We start from the raw sequence: 24,889 nt of genomic DNA, 5'->3' as shown, positions 1-24,889 counted from the left end.
TTCTTTAAATTCTGAGTCTCCTAAGAGTTTGAAAACAGATGAGTTGTGATATTGGCTTAATGTTTGGGTAGCATAATTTTCTTTAAGTATTGGGTTTCGTTTGTAAGTGGGAGACTGCTAAATAGCTTAGTGTGCTCTATCTTTTGAAAAACTGACCTGTGAAGCTGGTTCCTTTTTTCATGTAGGCAATTTTTCTATCGTCAGTCCATGCACAGGATATCTTAAGCAACTATATCGTAACACGGGCAGACCCTGGAGGAATCACTGTTTGTAACAGATTGTCTTTAGATTGTAAGGAGTCTTCCTTCTGTTGGGGCACTTCTCAGTGCCTGTAGTCAATGAAGTTCCCATAGTACATTTTGTAAGATTAGATAACTTCTGAATCATACTTGGAGTTCTAGTAGGAAGTTGGTATGGTCATCGTGCATTCTTACCTTTTTATTCTATACCACATGCAATGGTCAGAATATCAGTAGATACGCTGTGTATCTCCAGCAAATAGGTGCTTTTCCATCCTGAACGACTGAAGATGGTAGCAGAGAATGAGCGCTCAAGCTAATGTAACAATTTAAAGGATCGAGATAAATGCTAATACAAAAAACAGTTACTAATGTATCCTTTACAAAAGCTATGTGACATGCTTTAGTTTGATTGGGTTTTGATTGTCTGATTCAGAGATTAAGATGTGTTATTAAAAATGTACTACAGTGTGCACAGTACTTCGCCTTGCTTATGACACGCCCTCACATTCCTCACATTGATTACAATTAGTTGTGATAGGAGTAACCTTTGTGGGTCTTTTTTTTTTTTTTTCTAATATGTTCCTAGGATGTGTGCTGTATTTGGTGGTGTCTATTGTCTTCGCCATTCTGTGCAGTGCCTTGTAGTGGACAAAGAATCTGGACGGTAAGTGTAATATAAGTAACCTTCTGTTTATATACAAAATACAGATGAAAAATGTGTTAAGTCAATTTTAAAAAAATGATTCTTCAAAGATCCTCGTTGGTATTAATAACACATCAACCTTGATTAAAAGTAATTTGTGTATAGGTCCTCCAGAACAAGGAAAGTGGGTCTAGAATATAGAAACTAAATTAATTTCCCTGTGATATTACTACAGCTCCTGATCACCCAAGCTTGGAAGACAAATCATTTCAGCTGCCGGGGGGCTGGTGATGAGTGATGTTAGTTTTCCTTGTGGCCTTACCTACTCTAATTGATTTTCATCAGATGACAACAAAGCCCTCTGTTATTGCATTTTTAAAAATGGAGCTCACCTAAAGACTCATCAGATTAATCTTTGCTGATAATGCATGTCACTCTAAGAGAAAAGACTTTAATGAGTTTTTAGGTAGATTGTTGTCATAAACTATGCTGCCCTCTTATCCTAGGATAAATTCTTTTACAATATCAGGCCTGTGGGCAAGTTTAAAGTTGAGCTAAGAAAAATCGACCCACAGTTTTTTCCATAGTGGCATTTTTCACACCTCTCTGAATTGTCGTGGTTTCTGTTATATGTGTTCTATCAGTTGTTATTCTAACTGCAGGCTTTGGCTCTCCTAAGAGTGTGTTTTCAGCTTAGTTTCTGTAATTGAAAAGTTCAAAATGTTCTGTAGAAAATTTTGAAAATTAAACTAGAAAATACCTAGTAAGATTTTATTAGGGAAGTTAGTAGTTAAATCATCGGTGTAATGTGTTTACTTTCCAGTTGCACTGCACATTTGATTCTCTGAGCATGCTACTTGTAGCTAGATTTGTCATGACATGGTCAAGTAGCATCTGTTCTTCCTGAAATTCCATAAACAACAACTTTTAGCTTTCTGCCAGTTCCTTAAGGTTCTGAAGTTCTTTGCATAGTTTTAGATTTGAAGATGCAAATGTGATGGTATTTCATCATGTGTGTTGTTTCTTAAGTGCATGATTCACATGCAAATGAAATTATGTCCCTTTCATAAACCGTAGGGTTTTTTAACAGTAATATTTGAACTTTTACTACAGGGTGCTTTATTCTCCAATAAGGTTTAAATAGTTAACTTGCTCTTTCTGAGGGACAAAACTCCTAGTTGTTAGCAACTTCCAAACACCACTCTGTGGAGATCTTAACTGTTCAGTGGTGCTGGTTGTCCCAGTTTCCAAGTTGTTTTGCACATTCTGAAGACCTTTGAAGTAAATGTTTTCTTTGTTAAGGTTATATGTATTCTAAAAGAAGTGGAGTGTTGCTTTTCCTTTAACCTGCTTTTATGTTTTGGGTGTAATAAGTTCCTCAGGGTTCCAGATAGGTTTCAAGTGTCCTTTTTAGTCTATGAGGCTGCTTTAGTAGTGCGTTTATGCCACCTTCACTTAAAACTGAAGGGTAGATTTCTGAGGTGCAGAATTACTGAAATATTTTTACCAGACTTCCATTATTCCAAAAACATTGGTATTTTAATAATGGTATGATCTGAAGCTGAAGATGCAACACCACATCACATTCAGCTTCCCAAGTCTAGTCACCTGCCTTTTCCTCAGAGCTGCCTGATGCTGTTGTCTCTTTTTAAGTCTCCCATAGTTTGAAAGCAGGTATTGTAACAAGTAGCATTTCTACATGAAAATAAAAGTAAACAAAACAGTATAGAAGATCAGGGAAGTGTCAGACTTCTTTGAGATGATGAAAATAATGAAGCCTAGAATAAAATGTGGATTTTTAAAGAGTATTTTCTGCAATGAAAATGATCTTAGAATGTTCTCTCCCCCTAATAATTTTAAGAAGTTTCAAACATCCTCTTCACCATAGCAAAAATGTTTCTCAAAAGCTAGGTTTCTTTGAACCAGGTGTATGTTTTTATTCAGTTATATTATTTTCTCTTTATTTTCTTTTCTCTCATCTGAATGCAATACCGCTCTTACTTGCTAAGTCTTTTCCTTAGAGCCTTCCTTAGCAAGCTATCCAGCTTGTTCCTAAGATCCTCACTACTTCCTTCACTTTCTTCTTCTTTCTTCATGTTATCTTTCTTTACTGTGTATTCTCCTCCTGCACCAGCTCTTATTTTCTCTTGACTTTGGGCTTCGATGTTTTGCCTAATAAAAATCAGCCATCAAATTGTTAATGAGGATATTTATGAGTTACTGAGCTTTTGAGTCAACAGGCCATTAATAGTAATTGGTAATAGCCAAACCCATACCTCGCTGTCACTACAGCTGTCTCTGTAGTTTCAGAGGCAGCTTACCTTGGTTACAAATAGGTTAAACTCACAACAGTAGAAATTTAGTAAAATTGTGCAGTATTCATTACTATTTTATAGGCGTCTTCCGTAGGCTTCCAGACTTTATCAAGATCTTAGTGCCGTTATTTTTTCACTATTTTTAGTATTCTTGCTTTAGTACATGTAAGGAAAATCTATACTTATAGCTACAGCCTTGGTTTTCTTGTCAGACTTTTTGCTGGTAGTTCAGAGTTTAATCTGAAGTCCCTAAATATCACCAAATTTCATTCCAACTCCTTTCTAGACTTGGCTAACCTTCTTTTTCTTGTGCTGGAGAGAATAACCCATTCAATATCTAGTTGAACTGCCTTTTTACTTTTTTACTACCCATAACTGTATACACAGAGAACAGAAGATTTAATCCCCAACTATGCAATTATTTTTATGATGTTACTATAGCCCTTTTTGTAGTTCAAGAAAATAAGATTCAGGGAAGACAGTGTGAAGCACAGAAACTTTTAGGCATAACTATTTTAAGGTTTTAGCAATCCACTTGAAAATCTCTACTTTTTACATGCTGTATCAGATTAGGTTTGCTGCTTTAATACGTATGCAGAATATCCTGAGTTCTTGACAGAACTCTGATGCTTTATTAGAAAATAAAACCCACATCGTATTCCTTAGGTTGAGGCAAAAAGCACACTGAATGTATGTATGATAAATATTTTTCTTTCTGTTGTTTGTTTTCTCGATGTTTACTGTAGGTCACTTTTTGGGTACATATGATAAAATTTGAAGTATCTTAAATTACATGAATTGCATTACGTGGATTGCATTAATAATAATGGTAGGCATTTTATGTTGATCACACTTTACATATGTTTTCAATTACTTAATTCTGTCTCAAAAATGGAAAAGATATGATGAATGGAAATTTATATGTCTGTAATAAAAAAGTATAGCAAACACATAGTAATTTACATATCTCTCTTGAAATATTGCATACTGGCTTTGTCAGTGCTGGTAAGTCCATTTCAAGGATGTCGCCCTTAGTCCATTAGTTTGGATAATGAGCCCTATAAAGTACATTTATAACTCGTGGCACTGCAAGGAGATGGATTCTAATTTTCATCCTTTTATCTAGACACATTGAAAGAAGGTCAATGGAGGGTTCTGTATGATTCATTGTCCCAACACATATCAGATGACAGAGACCTGATAATGTCAGTGCATAAGTGTTTTCCATATTTGGAAGCAGTACTTGAAAGAAATTTTCTCAGCATCATTCTTTGAAGTAAAGTGGAGGCTGAAATTAAAAGTGCTATCTCTTTTTCTGTTTAAAACCTTATCAAACGTGTGACCTGATAGCTATTCCTAAACAAAGGAGAGGAAACAAAACTTAGCAAGAAAATAAAAAAGTGTGTAGTTGCTTTTGCTGGCTTTGAGTGATGCAACATGACATTTAATCAACCTTTCCCCTTCTATAACGTTTAGGGGGGTGGTAGGGGAAATTGTTTCATAAACAATAAGAAAGGTTATAATTAGAAATGAACAGTAGCAGCTCGACTTACTTGTTTATTTGCAGTATTAAAATGAGCACTGGAGAATGAAATCAGGGTAATGTTAAGAAAAAACTTCGTAAAGTTGCAAGTGAAGCACATGTTGAATAGAATGTGATTGAAGCTGTATGAAGAATACTACATGTTTAAACCATGCTTAGACTTTTAAGTAACTGTTTTCAAGTTACCTGTTGAATTTGAATCTAGGTATATATAAAGTATTGAGATCCCTATGATATCAGCATTAGAAGTTGGTGTTATAAAAACATGTTTAGTTGTCATTAACCTCTTATGTTTGTAAATAAGCCTTGTGTGCACCCTTTTGCAATTCTCATTTCAGACTGCAGAAGCAACTGGTTTACTAAATAAAGGTAGTGGTGGCTGATGGCTGTTACTTATTTAGGTTTAGTTCTCTAATTTTATAGATCATTTTGATCACAGAAACTAATGAATAACTTGAAGTTACAGAAATGCTGTTTATTTGTGAGGCATAACTTGCATGTCAGATATTTACTGATGCAGGACTAATGTGCCACTATAGTAAAACACATTTAAATCTGTAAGGGATCTATCTCTGTTAGGCCACCTTTTGTTTCTTTTAATGTTTTCAAGTGCACATATGCGCATGTGTGTGTGTAAATGCGTGTGAGAGAATTTACTTGTTCGAATCCTGTATATATTAAGTAAACTGAAACATTGAGATGCTGATTCAGAAGAATTTCATTTTTAAAAAAATAAGGTAACTTTCATACACCCAGCCAAAGTTAAGTAAAGCTGATTTACTTTATTTATTTCTACAGTCAGTGTTCTGATAGTGTAGAAAACCTTAAAATCTTGCTTTAGAAATCAGTCCTGAGTCTTAAAGTTCCTTAGGATATGGAAATAAGCTATAAGGAAAGAAATTTTAGTGCACATATGTTGTTTGCGCTTTAGAGAGGGAAAGCATTTGTAAAGTCACGAGCTCTTTAAACCTGTACAGGTTTCTAAAATTGTTTGCAATGTCTCAATTTGAGGAAAATATGTGCAGTTGAACAGGACATAGATCGTGGCCCATAGGAATGAGCAGGAGATGTTGTTTTTAGTTAGTGTCTGTATGCAGCCTCCTTTTTATTTCTCTCATATGTATGCTTTGGCTTCATGTATGTCATATGTAAGTCTGAGGTTCTTTCATAAAGATTTTCCCCCTTTAAAATCTGAAATTTGTATCCTGTTTTCATTTAAGCTCTCTAAATTGCTTCTTCATATGGTTTGCATTTCTGTCCCATGTATAGGAGTGTTAGTCTGTTGTGTTACACTTGACTCTCGAAAATTTCTATAGCCAAGTCCCAACTTGTAATTACTCTCATTTTATTTTGACCTGCTTGCATTCAGATTTTTTTATGGGGGTCTTGGTTGGTTCCCCCTCCCTTTTTTTTTTTTTTACTTTTTTTTTTCCAAGTATTGCCTGAGGCAGATAAATACATGTTTGTGTTAGAATTTGTATATATTTGAAGACAAACAGTATCTATCAAGAACTTTGTGTTGCTCTTAAATCAGTGTGACTTAGTTAATCCTTCTGTGTGCAACTTAGAGATAAATGGTGTATTCAGTCACAAATCTAGAAACTCAGAAATGTTCTTTTGGAGCAGTCTAATACAATCATTTCGCAGGGATTTTTCCTTATGTCTCAAGTTAATTTGTCAAATATTATTGTCAAAATAAACTTGTCTTTGGTAAAAGTTGCTGACTGGGGAAAAATAACACTTCAATAGGGTAGCACCTACAAAATTATTCACAGTATTACTTTTCCATGTATCATGAGGTAAGAATGTATGCCATTTTCACGTGCAATCAAATGCCAGTGTTATTAGCTTATATTTAGCATATACCAGGTAGAATGTATAACTCTAGGATTTAGTTATCCATTTCAGTTGAGTTGTTTTAGGGTTCACATGTTAAAGAAATGTGTATCTAACTTACCTGAAAGATATAAACGATGTGCTACATAACTCAATTTTGAAAAGTTAGGCATGATTCTGTTACCTTATACCTAAATTTCTTATTTTGGCTCAATTCTTTTTTTAACAGATGCAAAGCTATTGTGGATCATTTTGGACAAAGAATAAGTGCTAACTATTTCATTGTGGAAGATAGTTACCTTTCAGAGATCATGTGTAGAAATGTGCGCTACAGGTATGTAGTGAAACAGTAAACATAGTAAATTGTGTCAAATAATAGTGTATAAAGTACGCTGCAAGTTAAGCTTAATAGGTTCTTGTCTCCTGTTTTATCTTTGCAGTACAGCTTAGTTCTGTGTATAGTTTTTATCTTCTATATATTTGAGGGCATACTCTATACTTTCTATGTGCAGATTCCTCTTTTCCTTATAAAAAAACCCCAATAGCTCTAAGTGCATTAGGGATTTCAAATTTATTTAAAAGTATTTGGAAGGTGGACTTGCCTATTGCTGCTTTCACTTTAACTTTGTTCAGGTTTAGAAAAGTATTAAGTAATTGTTTTCGCTGATTTTTGTTGTTCTTGCCAAAAGCATTGGACATATACTGCCTTTGTCTTCAAAATATTGCAGATGAGATAAGCCAAACTGTAGTAATAGGTGCAGTGCAGAAATAATCATAGGCAATGGAGGATTAGAAATCTCCATTCAGGAGCTCCGCTCTAGTGTATTTCCCCTTAATCCAAAGTGTCCTATGCTATTTGGAACGTAAAAAGTCCTGTAACACGCTGCTACTAATCTCGATCAAATAAACAAAATAATTTTTTAAAAATCAGTAGGATATTCAAGCCATTTTATATAATGGCATTGGATCATTATTCGTCATCTATTTTGGTCATGAAAAATACTTCGTTAATGTTCCAGATGTGTCCCTACTTTAGCAACAGGCAAAATATCCCACTAACAATCATATTAATAAAGATTATATGTTTAATAGTCTTTCCACAGTATTATGTTTAGATTGGTATAGCCAAAACTATGAATCCAAATTGCTATTTTTTATGTTTTTGTGAAATGTCATAATTGTTTGATTTAATTGTAGGCAGATCTCCAGAGCAGTGCTCATTACAGATCAGTCTGTACTAAACACAGATGCAGAGCAGCAGGTATCTATCAATTTTGTATCACTTGTCTCTTTATGAATGTATTTATTAATATTTAGCTGTTGGGAGGGGTTAATTCATGCTTTTGTTTCTGCTTGAATCAGCTTTTTAATCATCTCTCTGCCGATAGGTGTTTAATTTTTTAGTCTCTGTAAAACTATTAGGAATTTTATTTTGTTTTAATTCAAGGACTTGAGTTTTGCCACTTGGTTGGCACTATATTAATTAAACAGAGTTTCTAAGCTGCTGTCTTATAAGGTAGTTAATTTTGCTTGCTTTCCAATAAACTGTTACCCTTAGTATGCTGTTACCTATTAATTATTTATCTTGTCTAAACTTTGTTCAAAATTCTTTTGTTGTTTTTTTTTCTTAACATTCACTTTTACTGGTCAAAGTCCTTACTGTACAGTTTCAGATCCTTTCAATTATTCTGCTTCATCTGCCCTTGCAGCCTTTAATTTTAAAGGAGATTAATGTGTGTTAAGTGTTTCTTGTGTATGCTTCCTGTATTCTTACAGGTTAAATAGGATCTACAAAATAGAAACATATATGATAGAGAAGTCTGTTCTTCCTAAGTCATGCTACTACCAGTCCTGCATAAAAGTACTCCAGTCATTCTCACGTAACAGTGCTCTGCCCAGTGTTCAGAAACAATTTTACAGTCTCTTCCCAACAGAGTTTCTAAACTCTCATCGTTTTGGAAGGGGCTGTGATAAGAGGTTCTCTTTCTGTTTCATTCCTAACAAAGGTGGTCTTACTAACTTTGGTAGAAATTCTTGAATGCTCAAATCCTGCAGGATTGATTGCACAAATTGTTACTAATAAGCCAGAAAACAAAATTGCATAAATGTCTGCAGTTATTTTTCACCTTCACTCAGAATTGTGTTGGTTGCGTCATCATCCATGTTACTCTGTGCTTCACATAAGTTGTTCTTTCTGCTTGATAGGTTTCCATTTTGACAGTGCCTCCAGTGGATCTAGGAAAACCAGCAGTTTGCATCATTGAGTTGTGTTCCTCAACCATGACGTGTATGAAGGACACTTGTAAGTACACGGTATATGAAATCTTAACTATATTTTTTTGCTTTGACTCTATCAACTCTGAAACAAGATTTAAAATATGTGTGTATTGTTCCTCTGCAGCACAATGATCAGGCTGTTACCTGAGAAAACAGCGTGTACTAGGTTACTGTTACCAGCAGACAAGAGTAGTAGTCCGTTGTCTTCATTCTATAGCAGTTGTGTGCTGTTTCATATGGCTTAGGAATCATACTACAAGATTCTTGTTGCATTCATTTTTTTAAAATTTACATGTGGTAATTATTTATTTAAAGTTTTGTTGTTATTTTAAAGGTAATAATGTATATTATTCTTTATTTCCAAATGGGTCAAACATCAAATGTCCCTTTTAACACTTATGTGATTTAGAAGCTTGATAGTTGTAGTCTTGTTAGTACTGGGACAATAGTCTGTTTACTGTACAGTAATTATAAAATAGCACCAAAAAAGAGCTTTTTGTTATGACTGCTGTTTTGTTTTTTTTTTTTTAATAAAAAAAGTACTAGAGTTCCACATTTTGTTTGTTATGCAAGAGTTTTAAGACACCTGAAGATTTAGTAGAATGGCAGATAAGGTTAGTGGAGAGCTCTAGCAGACTGTTGCTTCTCCACTGTAATTAGCTAAGATTGCACAGTCTTCAAGTCAAAATATTAAGATTTTTTTTTTTCAAACTTAGAAATAACATTTCTAATAAAATTCTAACAAAATTTCATGCCAAGAATTTCTCTTACCACTATAATTGAAGGGCCAAAACCCACCTGAAATATTTTGTCAAATAATTTTGGAAAAAACTTGTCAGCAAAAGAGCGGGATCATGGTTAACATGGCTGCATGTTTGGGTTTGGGTTTTTTTTCCTTCAGACTACCTTTAAAATTCAAGAGTATCTTTATGCCATGGGACTCTGTGGCCTCATAAAAAATGCTACAGATGCTTGTTTTCGTAAGGATAGGTTCTCAGTACAAGCATCAGGTATATTTCAGTATGATGTCTAGGAGAATATTTTGGAGCATCTGTTCCTGTTTCTGCTGCAGTTTCAGCTTTTTCCCTAATCAGCATATACAGAACAATTAATAGGTAGGTTAATAGACTTATTTTCGCTTACACAATAATGAATTTTTCCTTTAGTAGATTAAAAGAAAATTCTAAAGCACGTGAATCTTACTGGTAGTTTGTTGTTTGTTCGGCTTTTTTTGAAAACGGACTACCTTAGCTGAACTATTAAATCGAAGTACCTGAAGTACACTATGGTTGGGGGCTTTTCATCTTCTGGAAGTTTTGGTGGAGGTGAGGCTATGTCCCATTATGAGATTTGGAGGGAAGGAGTTGCATCATGATACGTTTGCGGTAAAGTTACAAAAATTCTTTTAAGACCTTTTTTTATTGTCATCAACTGCATTAGATTCTGTGATTCCAAAAACATCTGAGAGATGACCTTTCTGGAAGGGATGCCCCAGTATTTCCATTAACAGTTTTCTATGTACAGAGCTTTATGACTGGTATTTTATGTGAACTTGAAATAGATGAGCAACAAAATGTTTTTATCGGGTATTTATTTTTCTTTCCAAATTCTTCTTCTGAATTTGGTTAAATCGATTAGCAGCTTGGGACACTATGGAAGATAAACAGAATTAGAGGTTGTTTTTTTTTTTACCAAATGCTTTTTTTTTTTTTTTACCAAAAAAATAAGTATCTGTAATAATAACCAGATTATTTTACTGTTACCTAGGCTTGAACTCAGTTCTTTGCATATGAAAGGAGAGCAAACTAAATGATTACGTCATTCAAAGTTTTATTTCCTACTTAATTAACGAAAAAACCCCCCAGCACTGTAATTAAGAACTTAGTGCTATAAAGCATATTGTTAATATTTACCCTTCAAATAGCTGTTCTACTTTAAGGATTCACAAAATACATATTGCAGGAAATTAAATTAAAGAAGGATTGATGTTCAAGTAGATATAAATTATTAGTTCCATGAGAGTTTCTGGGGTGCTGAAAAATTAAGGTTTCTGTTAATTACTTTTTCCCATAAATTCTTTCAGTGTCTGAAGAGAAGGTGCTACATTCCTTAATGAAATTTTTCTTCATGTATTGAAATAATATAGTTGTATTTTAGGTATAGCTGAGTCCTAGTTATGGGACATATTTCATAATTTTTTAAAAAACCTTTACATCATTATCTGTAAATGGGTTTTAACCTGACTGATTTCTCCTTCAAACAATTATTTAAGATAAGTATACAAATACATCTACTCTTTGATCACACTGCATAAATGACAGGCACATAATCTGTATTGCCAGTTGAGTGGAACCAAACTCCTTCACTTGCCCTAAAAATTGAGACCGTAATGATGAAATCATGAACTAAACTCATCGTTCTTCTTGCTAGAAGAATTACTTGAAGACAAATGTTGGCAACCACTGTAACTAATGCAGTTATACCTGAGTAAATCAAATATAATCAAAATACGTACTGATGACTGTGACTCATAGCTATAACCTTAAAGATAATAAAGATTTTATAGAAAGTATATTATGTGAACTTTAGTGATTTGTAGCTGGTTTTTTCTGAGGAAAGAAAAGATTGTATTAGTGTTTAGGGTTGCAAACAGTTAAGGTTACAGGGAGACTTTTATTATCACCACCTGTTTTCTTTTACTTTTTTCCCCGTACATATTCATTTTAGACATAAGGTTTGGTTTTGGTGAAGAAAAAAAAAGAGTATTAATGTTTGAATATAATCTCTGTGTGTGCAATCTGAAAGAAGAGGAGCATGAAGGGTTAAATTTCTGGTCCTTCTGGAGTCAGTGTCAAACTTTGTGTGGCATAACTGTGGCCAGGAAATCATTCAAGATACACGTGATGTACTGGTAAATAATGACACAAATATAGCTAGACTTCAGAGTGAAAGAGAAAAACGTCACAGCTATGCACTGCTGTTAAATTGATCAGAAATGTACAGTAATGAAGAAAAAGTTAATCAGCTTCAACATTGTACGAAGGTATGTTAAACTTCATGAGTCTCTGACAGATAATTGTCTGCTGATAAGTTTCCAGACAACTGTTCAGTAGCAAATGAGTCCGTTCGGGTGGTCTCATAAAAAGCTCTAAGATGAGGCTTTTAAATATCTGAATGAATGGATGTAAAATCAGATGGGAGAACAGCAGAGTAGCTAGTTCTGTATCTGGATGGAGACCAACGGAACAGAAAAGAGGTCAAGAGCTGCATCTTTTCTAAGGAGTCAATAACTTCACTAGTTTGCAAAAGAGAACAAATAAAGGAATAGTATGTTCTATGAGAAATCTATTTAGCAACTTTATTTTCATGAAAACAAGTACATTAGCAAGAAATCTAAGTATCAGATCTCCATTTTTCAAGCAAAACTGAATTTTCTCAAATACAAAATTAGATTTAGTGACATTGATTTGTCCATGCTGTAAGGTGAATTTTGATTAATTACACAGTTCCACAAATGTGTTCTTGTGGTCAAAAATCTTTTCATGTCATCTCTTTCCAGTATGGGTTTGCTGTACTCTGCTATTTGTTTCTGATGTGTACAGGGCACCTCTTGAAATCAAATACTTGAAATCCTTACTGGCCCGCCTAACCTAATTTCACCCACACCCAAACCCAAAACTTGGTTCTCCCATCCTATAAGAAGGTGGATGCATAAAATGTTGTAGAGCTTTTTTGTTACGTTGTACCAAGGGATTGCATGTGTCATAACCAACGTTGCAGAACAGTTCTCTGATAGTCAGCAGTGCCTATCTTTAAATTCTCTCTAGTTTGTCAAAACACGACAGTGTTCCCCACTGCTCTCCATTCTCTGTGTGGTTGGAGAGAAATATTTAACTGCCAGCCCATTTGAACATGCATCTATTCACTTCATCTCCTATTTACTGTTTAGTAAAATAAAAGAAATTGAAGTCTTGCTCAAACTTTTTAGTTCAGTGGAGAAAGATAGTTTCCTACTTACTCCTGTACAGCCAGGCTTAAACTGTGAGTAGGCAAATTTCCAAATTCCCACTCAGTCCCAATTTAGCTCTTAAAGGAGAGTACTGATGAAAGTGATATTTGTGGGCTTAGTATGTTGTTGAACTATTCAACTGCTAACACTGATAGAATGTTCTTGGGGTTCTACAGGTCATTAACAGCAAATATGCCGTGTAATACAGATTCTTGCTGCTGCTTTTCTGGGTACCAATAGACACCTTTTCATAGACTGACACTCTGTCTGCACTGCTGATGTTGTTAAGTTACACTTCCATCTTACCAAGATACATGGAAGAGAGAGATAATTATGAGATGTATTAAGAAAATTTCTCTGTGGTGTATATATACTGTATTTCCATAACACAATACTTCCCTGGGTTAAAGGAAGTGATTTATATGAGCAGTGATTTCTAAAAGTCTGCTGTGCCTTTTAAAAATTGTAAATGATATTTATATATCTGTGAATTCATGATTGTAATTAGTTTGTGTTCTCTTTTAACAGATCTAGTCCATTTAACCTGTCCATCAACTAAAACTGCTAGGGAAGACTTAGAGCCTGTGGTACAGAAGTTATTCAATTTGAATACAGAAACAGGTAAGAATAAATAAATGAAGTATTAAGAGATTATTTTGCGAAAATATAATTTACCCTTGTAAGTAAAGTATCTGTTACCGAACATCTGAATCTGTCATCAGAGTCAGCATATGGTGAGCTGCTATTTAGATATCAGCCTCTCAAAGTAAAGGAATCTATTTTGAGAGTGAGATTGATTAGACAGATGTCAGGTTTTTTGTATTTCATGGTCTAATGTTCCAAGTCTTCTTCAGCTGTGGTTTAACTTCAGTATACAAGGACCATGGCTATAAGTGTCTAGGACTTTTTAAATTGTATATGCTTTCTTTTTCATGGAAACACATTTGCTTCTCAGCATGTCTTTCAAAGGTGGAGTAGTGGAATTAAGTATTTCTGAATCTGTTTTTTCACACTCTCCTGTTTTTAGTGATTTCTTTCACTTGGGTATCCCTAACAATACTTATCAAAACCCCAAAAGTTGGTGATCTCTCTTTCTCCTTCAGCTGCCAGTTGTGCTCAGTGTTATAAACTTCTTTATTTTCTTTTGCCTTCTCTTATTCGAAGACTGTTATTCATCCTCCTGTTGTCTTCTTCAGGTGCTGCCTTGTTTGCTGTTTTTAGTTAAAATTCTCTGGATTCTGCTTTAAGCAGTGGAAGCATAAAGTTGTTACACACCACAGTGTTGTCAGGAAGATAGATTTTCAGTAATTTCCAATAATGAACTATTTGGCCCTAAATGCAAGGGAACGTTGCCAGCTACTTTGATGAACTTTGACCTCAAGATGGACAGTTTCACAGTCCCAGAGGAAAGTAGCTGTTGACAAAGCAGTTGTTGCCTAGAAAGAAACTGTCCGTGAGATACTTTGAGCTAGTACCACAGAAGTCTTTGATATTTAATCCCAAGATCTTGCATTTAATCATATTTTTGGTAGATGCTCACAGAATAGGTACTGTGCACACAGAAGATGCTGTGGTGTTCTGACCCTGGGAAAGCATTTTTAAATATAGTGTGCTTATACTTAAATACAGTATATCATAGTCGTTCTATGAGAAAACACTAGTTAGCTGTCAGTGGAAGTGTGCATGTTCGTATATACACAAGTTAGGAAGTGTGGAATTATTTTATAATATTGATAATTGGTTTGCTTATAATATTTGCGCGTATGCTTTATTAATAAGGCATAACATGAATTCAGGTAGAATTTTCTCCCTTTAATAAAATAAATGCAGTCTTTTATGTGTGCAATCTGTCTTTTTTCCTCTCAGTGCTCTGTAGCCAAGAACAGTGTTTCATGAAGGGTTGAGTTCAGCTTTCCACAATTTTGTTTTTCTGTGTTCTTTTCCGTTTTTACATTCCCCCCCCCACCAACGAAAAAGAAATATCTTACTGTTTTTACTGGACAACAAATTGCTTTTATTAGGAAATAAAGTATTAAATAATTCGCATTTTCTTTCTTTTTTTTTTTGCCTACAGAAAAGGCATCTTTGATGTCCCAAAGATGTAGATTTTTTACTAGGCTTGTAGTACAAGAGCCTTTACAAAACAAATATACAGAATGCAACTAGGGTTTGTAAATAGAAAACTTTATTAGACTGGAGAGTGACAAACACTTTTTATGTTGATATTTGTCAATTTAAAGCCCACTGATTTCCAACTTTTAATATTTAACATGTGCCTTAAATTTTCAAGGCAGTACCATGTGTTTTGAAGGCTCAATTGGTGAAGAAAAGATTAGCCTGCAGTTCAGTGTCTTCTAATCATTTGAGGGGGGTAGCATTAATCTTAATGTTAAAAGTGATCCAGTTTTGAAATGATATATTGTTTAGAACCTGACTGAAATTCTTCTGTAGAAACTCTGTGATCATAGGGGTCCTCAGGTGCACTGAGGCACTGAAAAGCTAGTTTTCACTGACACATAGGCCTTTTTATCATCAGGATGAGGTAGTGGTCGTATTTTAATTAAAATGTCAGAACAAATACTGTTGGAGTTATTGAAAATGAATCACCAGATAAAGTGAGCACTGGGCCATGGCAGGTCAAAGAGGCAAAGTCACCTGGAGAAGAGGACTCCATTCATTTTCCTGCCTAAATGAGGAAGAAGTAACTTTTATGAGCAATGTGAACTTTTAAATATATTAAAGAGCATCTTGCCCTGTATTAAGGCTCAGACTTTCACAGGCTGATGAATTTAATTTAGATTTCAAACTGATCAGTATGGTTAGCACCTATTTTTTTAAAAATATTTGACAGTTATAAAAAGATACTGAAGGAATAGCATAGATTTATCTCTTTTTTTCTAATTCAACTGCTTTAAAATACTGTTTTGAATGCCGTTGTTATCTAGAAATTTCTTTCTCGGAAAGAAGTAAATCTCACAAGGTCTTTTACAAGCTTCATTTATTTTAGAGGAGGTAAAATACCAAAAAGGGGACAGGAAATACACCAAACAAATAGTATCTATTAAGTTAAGAATCTATGTTGTGTATTCCTCCATTGCATTCTGCACTGTTAAAAAGTGACCTTCATCTTCCCAGAGGTTTTTCTGCTTGTGTGCAGAGGGGTTATATGAATGTGCAAAGTTAACTGCAAGAAGGTACAGGTAATGAACACACAAGATGTAGTTTATGATCATTTTGTATTCATAATGAGTATTGTAGCACAGTACAAATCCTCAGTTAACGTAGATTAGTATAAATTAATCATTTATTTTCATTTAGCAGTATTTCGCCAGTTTAGAGATTCTACACACCGTATAACACACACCTCAAATAGAGTACTTCTGGGTTTTGGTAATGCTTTACCTGCAGTTACTTTTGGGGGGAGGTATTCTTTGTGAATTTTTCTTCAAAATTTATTTTATTTAAACCATGAGGATTAGTTACTCTCCTTAGACTGGCATGAGGATGCTTAATCTTAAAGCACACAGAGGTCTGTTATGAGAAGAGTTCCCATACAAAGACAAAATATTAAGGGGGGGGGGCGGGCGCGGGGAGAGAAGTATACATCAAAAATATCTTTGCATATGTGCAAAGTTGGCACAGCCCATGGAGGACTTGTTCAGACCGTCATATGCTCATGGAGTTTATCCAGAGTAAACTAGATAACGTGAAGTGGAAAGGCATTATATTTAGACCAAGCTTCTTGGTTGTATGTTTTTAGGTGATAATTGGTTCTTGTGTGGGTTAGTGCATACTGAATAGGTAGAGTTTACATACCTATGGTGGTAAAGGAAAAGTAAAGTATGATGAAAGACTGCCTCAGACAAGAATGGAAAGTAAAGTTAATTGGCTTTTTAAAGGAAAAAAACCAACTTTATCACAGTAATTCCATGTTAATAAACTGACTTCTAGTATGCTGGATTCCATCTTGCCCTTATTACACATGAACATTGATTACTGGAAACACCTTTTTTTCTTTTCAGAAACTCACAATGAAGAACTGGAAAAACCTAGAGTCCTCTGGGCAGTCTACTTCAACATGAGAGATTCTTCAGGAGTTGACAAAAATTCATATGATGGCTTACCTTCAAATGTTTATGTCTGTTCTGGACCAGACTCTGCTTTAGGAAATGACTGTGCTGTCAAACAGGTTGGACAGATCAATTATTTTGGTTGCAGAAATTTAATTTTAAAGACCTAAGGAAGTCCAATACAGTCGACTTTTGTTCTGGGTTAATCTGCTTTATGCTAGGGAATTAGTATTAATAGAGCTATAAAACCTCACAGCTAAACATATATAAAAAAAAAAAAATCTTACTTAATGAGCAAAGTGAATGTCAGTGGGATTGAGAACAGAGGAAACTTGTTACTATATCAACTGACCTTTTCGCATTAGGAGTAGCAGATAGTTAATCTGAACAGGTAGAGGGAACCTAGAAGGCAGCAGTACCTGAAGATGATGATCTTGGTAGAATAGTTACTTGCTTTAATACTGTGGAAAGGAAAAACTGTCAAATAATTCAGAAAAATAGGTGATAAGTCCCCAAAATATATAGTCTTTCGCTTGTAAGGTTAAGGAGGAGGTATAGTAGTAGAGAAGCAGTACAAATCAAAGGTCAGGAAAGCCTATCTACAGTTCAAGCTGGAACGATCATCAAGGTAGTTGAATACCTGCAGGACACAGTCACAAACCTAAAACCTATTGGGAAAACACCCCAGCATTATTATTAATCTCATACATTAAGCTATCTGTCTCAGTTTACCTTCTCTTTGCCTTAATGTCATCATATTAAAAAATCATGGTGTAATTGTGTCTCTGAAGGAATTGAGGGCAATGTCGTTCTATCTGTGACCTGAGATAGTATTTGGCACCAAATCACACTGTGTTCTGATTTCAGTTCTCAGTATTTGGGTGCCTACATATCTAGTTCCTACCAAGTACAATCCTGAACCGAGAACCACTTGCAACTTGCCTATTAGTAGTAATACCATACCAGTACTCAATTTAAGACAAACTACTAGTGCTTTGAATTTGGAGATGAAGACTGAAAGCTCCCTAAAGAAAACTAGGTAGATGGAGAGATCGTGAAATAGTCACCTTCTGTGTCAGCAATAGGCAGAATACACAGGGACACCAGATCTTCAAGGGTAGGTACATAGAAATTCACAAAGAACTTCATATCATACCTCTCCTTGTGCCTTGTGCACTACTACTGTGCAGGAGACAAGAACACCATGCGATTATGTAGGTTACAGCTTGATCAACGAAAGACAACTACAGGAATGCGTCTCCTTTGCTCTTCCATTCAGAGATCCACCTTGATAAGGAATGTGTAAGTTTTTAGACAAATGCAGTCCCTGTGGTGTCAGGGTGCTTTCAGAGCTAATGTGAGAACACTTCTACATCTTTGTAGGATTATCTGGTGCTAGTAATTTTTAGATCTGTTTAATAGCCATCTTCAGAGAATGTGCATGCTGTCTTCTAACCAGTTGCATGATTTTTTATGACTAAGTCATAAACCTTTTAAAAATAAGAATTTTGAAGTGGAAAGGCTGACACAGCCTCAATTGTAGCATCAGAATGGTATTATTAAGGGTTAATAGTACCCTTCATTGTGCTTCACAAGGCAACCATTTGCCTCCCAAGAGAGTAAAGAACTGTAAAGACAAAAAATAATGCAAGACAATTATTATGGTAGCAGTTTAAAATTGTAAATGAGTTCTTTTCTAAATGGCATTTTTTTAACTGTTGTTTAAAACAGTGCAAGTTAAAAGATGCTTAAGTACACTTAAACCCGCCTATTTCTAATTCTGCTAGCCCCCTTTTGTGGCATTCAGCTTTGTCTTACTACCGTAAGAGCTCTTTTTCTTACCAATGAGTAATGGTATAATAGATCAAGTTGTGTTTAAATATTCTAGGTGCTGTAGGTAACCTTTGTGTTAAATGTGGTGACCATCAGTGAGATAGATGTTAAGCAAGAAGATCTCAGAGGAGAAACAACCAAGAGCCTAAAACACTGCCTTTCAGAAGAGTAGGTAGAGGCTACATTTTTTGGAACCTATTTTAAATTTTGAAACTACTGGTCACTAGAGTGAAAAATATTTCAGTGTAAACATGGCCATAATTAAAAGTCGAAAGGGTAAATGAAAGTGAGGAGCATGTCAGAACAAAGTGAAGAACAGGCTGAAGATAAAGCAGGACTCACAGTTAGAATACACCCTTCCTATGTAGCATGCAGGTACCTTCTGGACAAGTGGAGGAGGGAAATATATGTAAGTTGGTGTGCCTTCTGCCCCCAAATCACTTCCATCTTCCTAACAATGGGATGGAAGTCTCCTAACACAAAATATTACAAAAAAAAAAAAAAAAAGGATCAGCACACTTTAAAAAAGAACACACAAATAACCACTGTGCGTATTAGTCTTGGAGATGGCTTGCAAAGCTGAATCTAATTTCTCTAATCAGTTGTGTTTACTGTTTTAATGATACTTCCCATGATTTATTTTTCATTACCATTAGTATTACTAACTTCTATATGTTGTGCTGTTTGATTGTATTAGAAGGCAAGACACTGCAGCTTTTACAGACGATTATCCATCTACAGCTCAGTATACAAATGACGTCATTCTTGTTTTATTTTAATTTATTTTTAAATTCCAAGTATAATACTGAATTCATTTTGATGTCTGCATTTACTTGCCCTGAGGCTAAATAAAATGTAAAGTGCTATTTATGATTCCTTCAAATTCTATACGCATGGGCCGTGTAAAGCATCTGACTTCCAGTTTTCTGTGTTTTCACTGCTACAACCTGACGTGAATTATCACGTTCTTTAGTGTGTTCCCTCAAGTATTTCAGATGTACGGGGCATCTTCATGTTCGTAAGAGGAAGCATTAAAATTGTCATGCCAGTATTTGTCTATAACTTGTTACTTTTTTTGTCTATATCTGGAAGGATTTCAGAGTTATTCAAGTGTGTTGTATTTCAAACTACTGTTAGTTTGGTGGCGTTCTCTGTAACAGTTGCTGTGAAAGCCAATACAGCTTGCCTGCATGCCATCAAGGTGTGTAGCTGGGATATGGTAAAACAGGAACAAAACATAGTTTTATTTAACTTCAAACAGTTATTAGAGTATGCAGGTGCTTTACATGCTTCTGTCTTAACGCTTAATTCCAACCTACCCACTTGAAAGCTGGTACACTTTACTAAATATTGAAGGAACTATTTACTAAATTAGTTACGATAAGTATCAAAGTGTTATAATGAAGGAGCTGCTAATATTATTGGTTATTCAGCATGACTTCAGCTGGATAAGGTTAGCTTAAAAAACTGGTAGACCTGAAAGCACTCTATACCATTAAATTGTTCAATTATAATCAATGTCATCATGTCCTACATAACATACTGAGGATTTCTTTCCGTGTTGAGCCTTATAATCCTTTGACCATTTTTGAAGTGGATATTTGCTGACTAGCTGGAGACTGAATAATTGTTGAGAACTACATAGGAAATGTTTGTCTGCTCTAGTTTGTCATATATTTAGTGTAAAATATGACAACTTTCTTCAATATTCTATTAAATATAATAATTTAAGTATATTTTTGGAGTTTCAAGGACAAGTGCAGGCTTGAAATAAAAAATCTTTCTCTTACTTTCAAAAATTTAGTTTTGTAAACTTTTTGTAGGATATTTGTACTCCCTTGCCCCCTAGGAGTACTAGGCAAGGTTTTCAAATTACAAAACCATGGGGTTGAAGTAGAGAATAGAATTTTTTTGTATATTCTTTCATATTCAAACCCCGCCTAGACATGGTCCTGTGCCCCCTGCTCTAGGTGTACCTGCTCAAGCAGGGGGTTGGACAAGATGATCTCCAGAGGTCCCTTCCAGCCCTTACCGGTCTGTGATACTAATGTAAATAGATGTAAACAGTTTTAAATGGGTATGGAAGAGTGAAATTTAGGAAGCAGAATGAAAAATTAAATTGAACTGAGAGTAGACAGGGTCATTTAAGCAGTTAATAATGGAGTCCTACAGCCACGTGCTGGTGATACAAATCCACAGCAGGTGGGCAGTGAAGTTTATCACAGAAAGCTGTTTGGTACATGCTCAATGATGTATTAATCTGAAAACAATTCCCGCTTGTCCAGGAATCCGCATCATGTAATCAGCCTTTGCAGTTGGCATTAACTGACCCTACTGTCAGCTTTTTCAGTGCAGTGTCTGGTGAATATAAAGATTAAATGCATTCTTGCCTATGTGGGAGCTCTCATCACAGGTCGTCTTTAGGGCATAGTTTACTGAATAGACAAAATTGAGACGCAGTATTCCTTTTGCCTTTTTAGAAGCCCAAAACATAACTGTGATCTGCATGAGTTGTCTCCGTTTGCCTTAGAAGCTTAAGGACTTCAGAAAAAAAAACCTTTATAGAAATGTGAAGTGCATGTTGATTCAGTAAATAAATTCCTGAGTGTCTTTAGCTTTATAAGCTTATAGATAGGTTATTTGCACAAGAACATGTAAAACTGTTTAACAGTAGTTAACAAAGTTACTTGCGTTCTTCTGGTTTTTTAAAGGATTTTTGGCCTCCTTTGTTTTTATAAAGTGTCTGGTTCTCAAGAATTCTAAGATGGTATTATTTTGGTTCTTTTTCTCCCAGGTTGTGTAGTTGTATTCTGCATGTTGTAGTAACAACTACCCTGATGTTACCTAGAACACGTTTCTTTTTAACATCTTTCATTGCAGTGGTCAAAAACCTTGACCTTTTGTATGTACTTAATTTCTAAACCTCAATGGCATGAGGAGTAAGTGGCATTGTGAATTAAATCCCTGAGCTATATGTTAAAGAGTAACTGTCTTTATCTAAATGAAAGTTGCTTATACAACTTTCTCTTCAGAAAGGCACAATTTTGCACGTAGTTGTACGCAGATAATACATTAAAATGATAGCCATGTTTTCTGAATATATTATAAATGTCTACAAATATGCATATATTTTCAATTATAATATTCCATTGGATTAGAATAGGTCTCATCCGAGCTGTTTAGAGCTGTTCAGAAAAACAGAAATGGAAATTATTTTTGTAATTCTTAAATTTAAGAAGGAAACGCGTATAGATGTGATGTAAGCTGTACATACGAACAGTTTCCTGGGTTTGCTTGTTATGTGAAGTGGATTATTGTCTCTGGAAAGAGGCAAGATCTTTCCCACACTTCGCATTTGACTGAAGCTAGGGATATTTTGATAGAGGAAAAGATAATTTTGCTTGCAAAAAATCATCTTAGTGGGTCTCAATACAATGTAGAATGACCAGCACTTTTTAAAAAGCCCTATGCTCTGACTTTTATAGTAGAACGATGTAAAAGGATAGATTGCTTTTTCTTTTTTGAGGACTGCAAGAAGGAATGTATTTCCCATGTGTGTACAATACTGTCAAAGTTTTAAATCGCTATTGATTTGAAAGAACAGAGAGTAATCTTAAATATCTGTAAAATATTGCTGCAAGGTATTACATTTCATGGTGAAGTTTATTTTATGCTTTTTTTTTCTGAATAGGCTGAGACTATTTTCCAAGAAATGTTTCCTACAGAGGAATTTTGCCCACCACCACCGAATCCAGAAGATATTATATATGATGAAGATGAGATTGTGCCAGAAGAGTCTGGATTCAGCAATTCACCAGATACAAAACCTGAACCCTCAGCTGAGGAAAGCAGTAATGGAGGTAGTATTGCTGTTAAGAAAGAAGATAATGAAGAATGAATTAGCTGTGTTCTTTTAGTAGAAGAGGAGGTTGACCCAAACTAAAATGTAAGGGAGGAAGGGTAAGAAAAAGAGGTTTAAAAAATCATAGCTGTATTATTTGCGATTGCCTTATTGTCCTTAGCTTGAATAATCTTTCTTTGTCAGATAGTTTCATTGATAGCTGAGACATTTCTAAATAGTCATAGCTTCACCAGATCCAGGGGTATTTGTAGCTAAATAAAAAACATAGAACAAAGCATTTGAAGTTAAAATGCTAAAATAGGATTCATGATTTGTTGAGAGAATTTGGTTTTGTTTTACATCTTGGAAGGAATCCTCCATCGTTTAAACAGGCAACAAGTCGAAACCAATCAAAAGAAAAGTGCAAGCTTGCTTACCAGTTAGAGGATGATCTTCTGATACAACGCATCACAGTTCCACTAAAAATCATTGGATCTGTGCTAATTATACAGTTGAAGGTGAGCTTCACAGACTGTCCTTCAAAGTGGGTTTATGGCTGGAACTTAAAGGCATCAATATTCACAGTTTTGGAGTGGCTTTAGAATGTATAACAGATGTCGTGTTTAATGTGTATAATGAAAATTTCTTGTATGGCTTTGAAACTGATGCTGTCATTTAGAAATAAATATAATCCAGTAGATGTTCCTCACATGAAACTCTACTACATTCAATTTTTTTTTTTAATACGATATAATAGATCACAAATTTTCACTAGTGACTTGATTTACTGCAGTCAGGAAAACAGCACAATTTAAACTTAATGCTAGTTTCCCAACAAAACTTAAAATCATTAACGGAGCATACCTGTTGTTAGTTTCCCTGGATTTGTTGCAGTGTTTGGGCATTTAATAAGCCAGTAGTTAATTTTTTGAAGTATGGTGTCTGAGAAGTTTAGGTGATCATTAACTGAGGGTTTTTTTATGGTGGGGAGAAGGTTCAACTGGTAATTCCAAAGGTTTATATTGATCCTGGTTAATAGGATTAAAAATAGTGCGATAGCTGTAAATTACGCGTTTTGTAATGATAAATCGTAAAGCGTTTATATAATAAGATTTATTGAAGTATTTATAAGCCTAGTTTGTATGAAAAATTACAAAATGAGAAAGCTGTTGTAAATGACCGTGATAACCTTGCACTTCTTCTGAACAATGCTTGAAATTAGATATTCAGATGATGAAAAATATTTAGCATTTACTTAAAGATTGACCTTAAAATGTACACCCAGTAGATCCGTAGTATATCTAAATACAGTGATCAGTGAATTTTGATGAGTCAGGGTTTAAAATTCTACATTAACTTAGATATAGTTCTAGCAGTGCTTAAATAGTGTACATAAATAAAAAATGCCATTGAATAGTGAGTATTCAGCACTGCCTGAACTTGACATATCCAGGGTTTTGTACAGTTCCGCAGTGCATGGGCCTGCCTTTAAAATGGTGTTATGCCATAAAGGTTTATTTATTTATTTTTATACAGCACAACTGGAACAGTTAACTTCACTTTGTCTTGCACCATAATACATTGTCCAATTTGCATTTCACGGACTGGTTTGTTAGTGTTTACATTCCCTGTTTATTGGATAGGTACCATTGTGTGTATAATCCCAAAGTCCTCAAAAATATGTGGTTGAAATGTTTACAGTGTTAAACAATGGTTATCTTTGGATGCTTGTGATTGAGCAGTTATTTATATATAGTAATAAGCAGGCTGCCTCTTCATTTAGCTGTAATTCTTACTTGTATTGGAAAGCATGAGTGTATTAATTGTATTTAACATCTACAGCTCTGTAAAAGAACTAAGTGGAGGACCTAGTTCCTGTTTGTCTTTCAATAATAGGGATCATAGTTGAATTTTTCATCTTCTATGTTTACAAGGAAATAATTTGATGAAAATTAAAGGTTTGCTTGCAAGTGCATTTTAGTGTGTTTTCTTTCAATTACACAAGAAAAGCAGTTCATTTGTTAGCTGAGCTGAGATTTCCTGATAATTCTGTTGTCTACTTTCATCATGTCGACATCTGTAATAAGATGGAAGTTTATGTGGGTGACTGTGTTTGTATCAGTTAGCAAGTTTATATAAAGTACCATCTTAGTGCTTCGTGTCCATGTAAAGCAAAGTTTGGAAATACTGCAAATTTGATTTTAGATAAGAGGGAATAATCTGAAAGTTGTAGGCTATGACTTTACACTACATTGATTGCTTAAAAACTGTTTTCATGTC

General features: G+C 34.7%; 1 protein-coding gene across 1 annotated transcript in view; it reads left to right on the top strand.

Annotated features, from left to right (window-relative positions):
- Window positions 1-24,584, top strand: part of CHM (CHM Rab escort protein) — a 71,929-nt gene extending 47,345 nt beyond the window's left edge. The window contains exons 9-15 of the mRNA XM_075106654.1: window positions 829-906; window positions 6,809-6,913; window positions 7,777-7,840; window positions 8,785-8,881; window positions 13,394-13,486; window positions 16,888-17,054; window positions 22,460-24,584. Coding sequence (XP_074962755.1) covers window positions 829-906; window positions 6,809-6,913; window positions 7,777-7,840; window positions 8,785-8,881; window positions 13,394-13,486; window positions 16,888-17,054; window positions 22,460-22,666 — 811 coding nt within the window. The 3' untranslated portion in view covers window positions 22,667-24,584. The remainder of the gene's footprint in view (window positions 1-828; window positions 907-6,808; window positions 6,914-7,776; window positions 7,841-8,784; window positions 8,882-13,393; window positions 13,487-16,887; window positions 17,055-22,459) is intronic.
- Window positions 24,585-24,889: the final 305 nt, after the last annotated feature.

This window comes from Phalacrocorax aristotelis, chromosome 11, assembly GCF_949628215.1.
Source record: "Phalacrocorax aristotelis chromosome 11, bGulAri2.1, whole genome shotgun sequence".
In the NCBI taxonomy this organism is placed as follows: Eukaryota; Metazoa; Chordata; class Aves; order Suliformes; family Phalacrocoracidae; genus Phalacrocorax; species Phalacrocorax aristotelis.
Note: the sequence above shows the minus strand (reverse complement) of the source record. Positions and strands in the feature narration are given on the sequence as shown.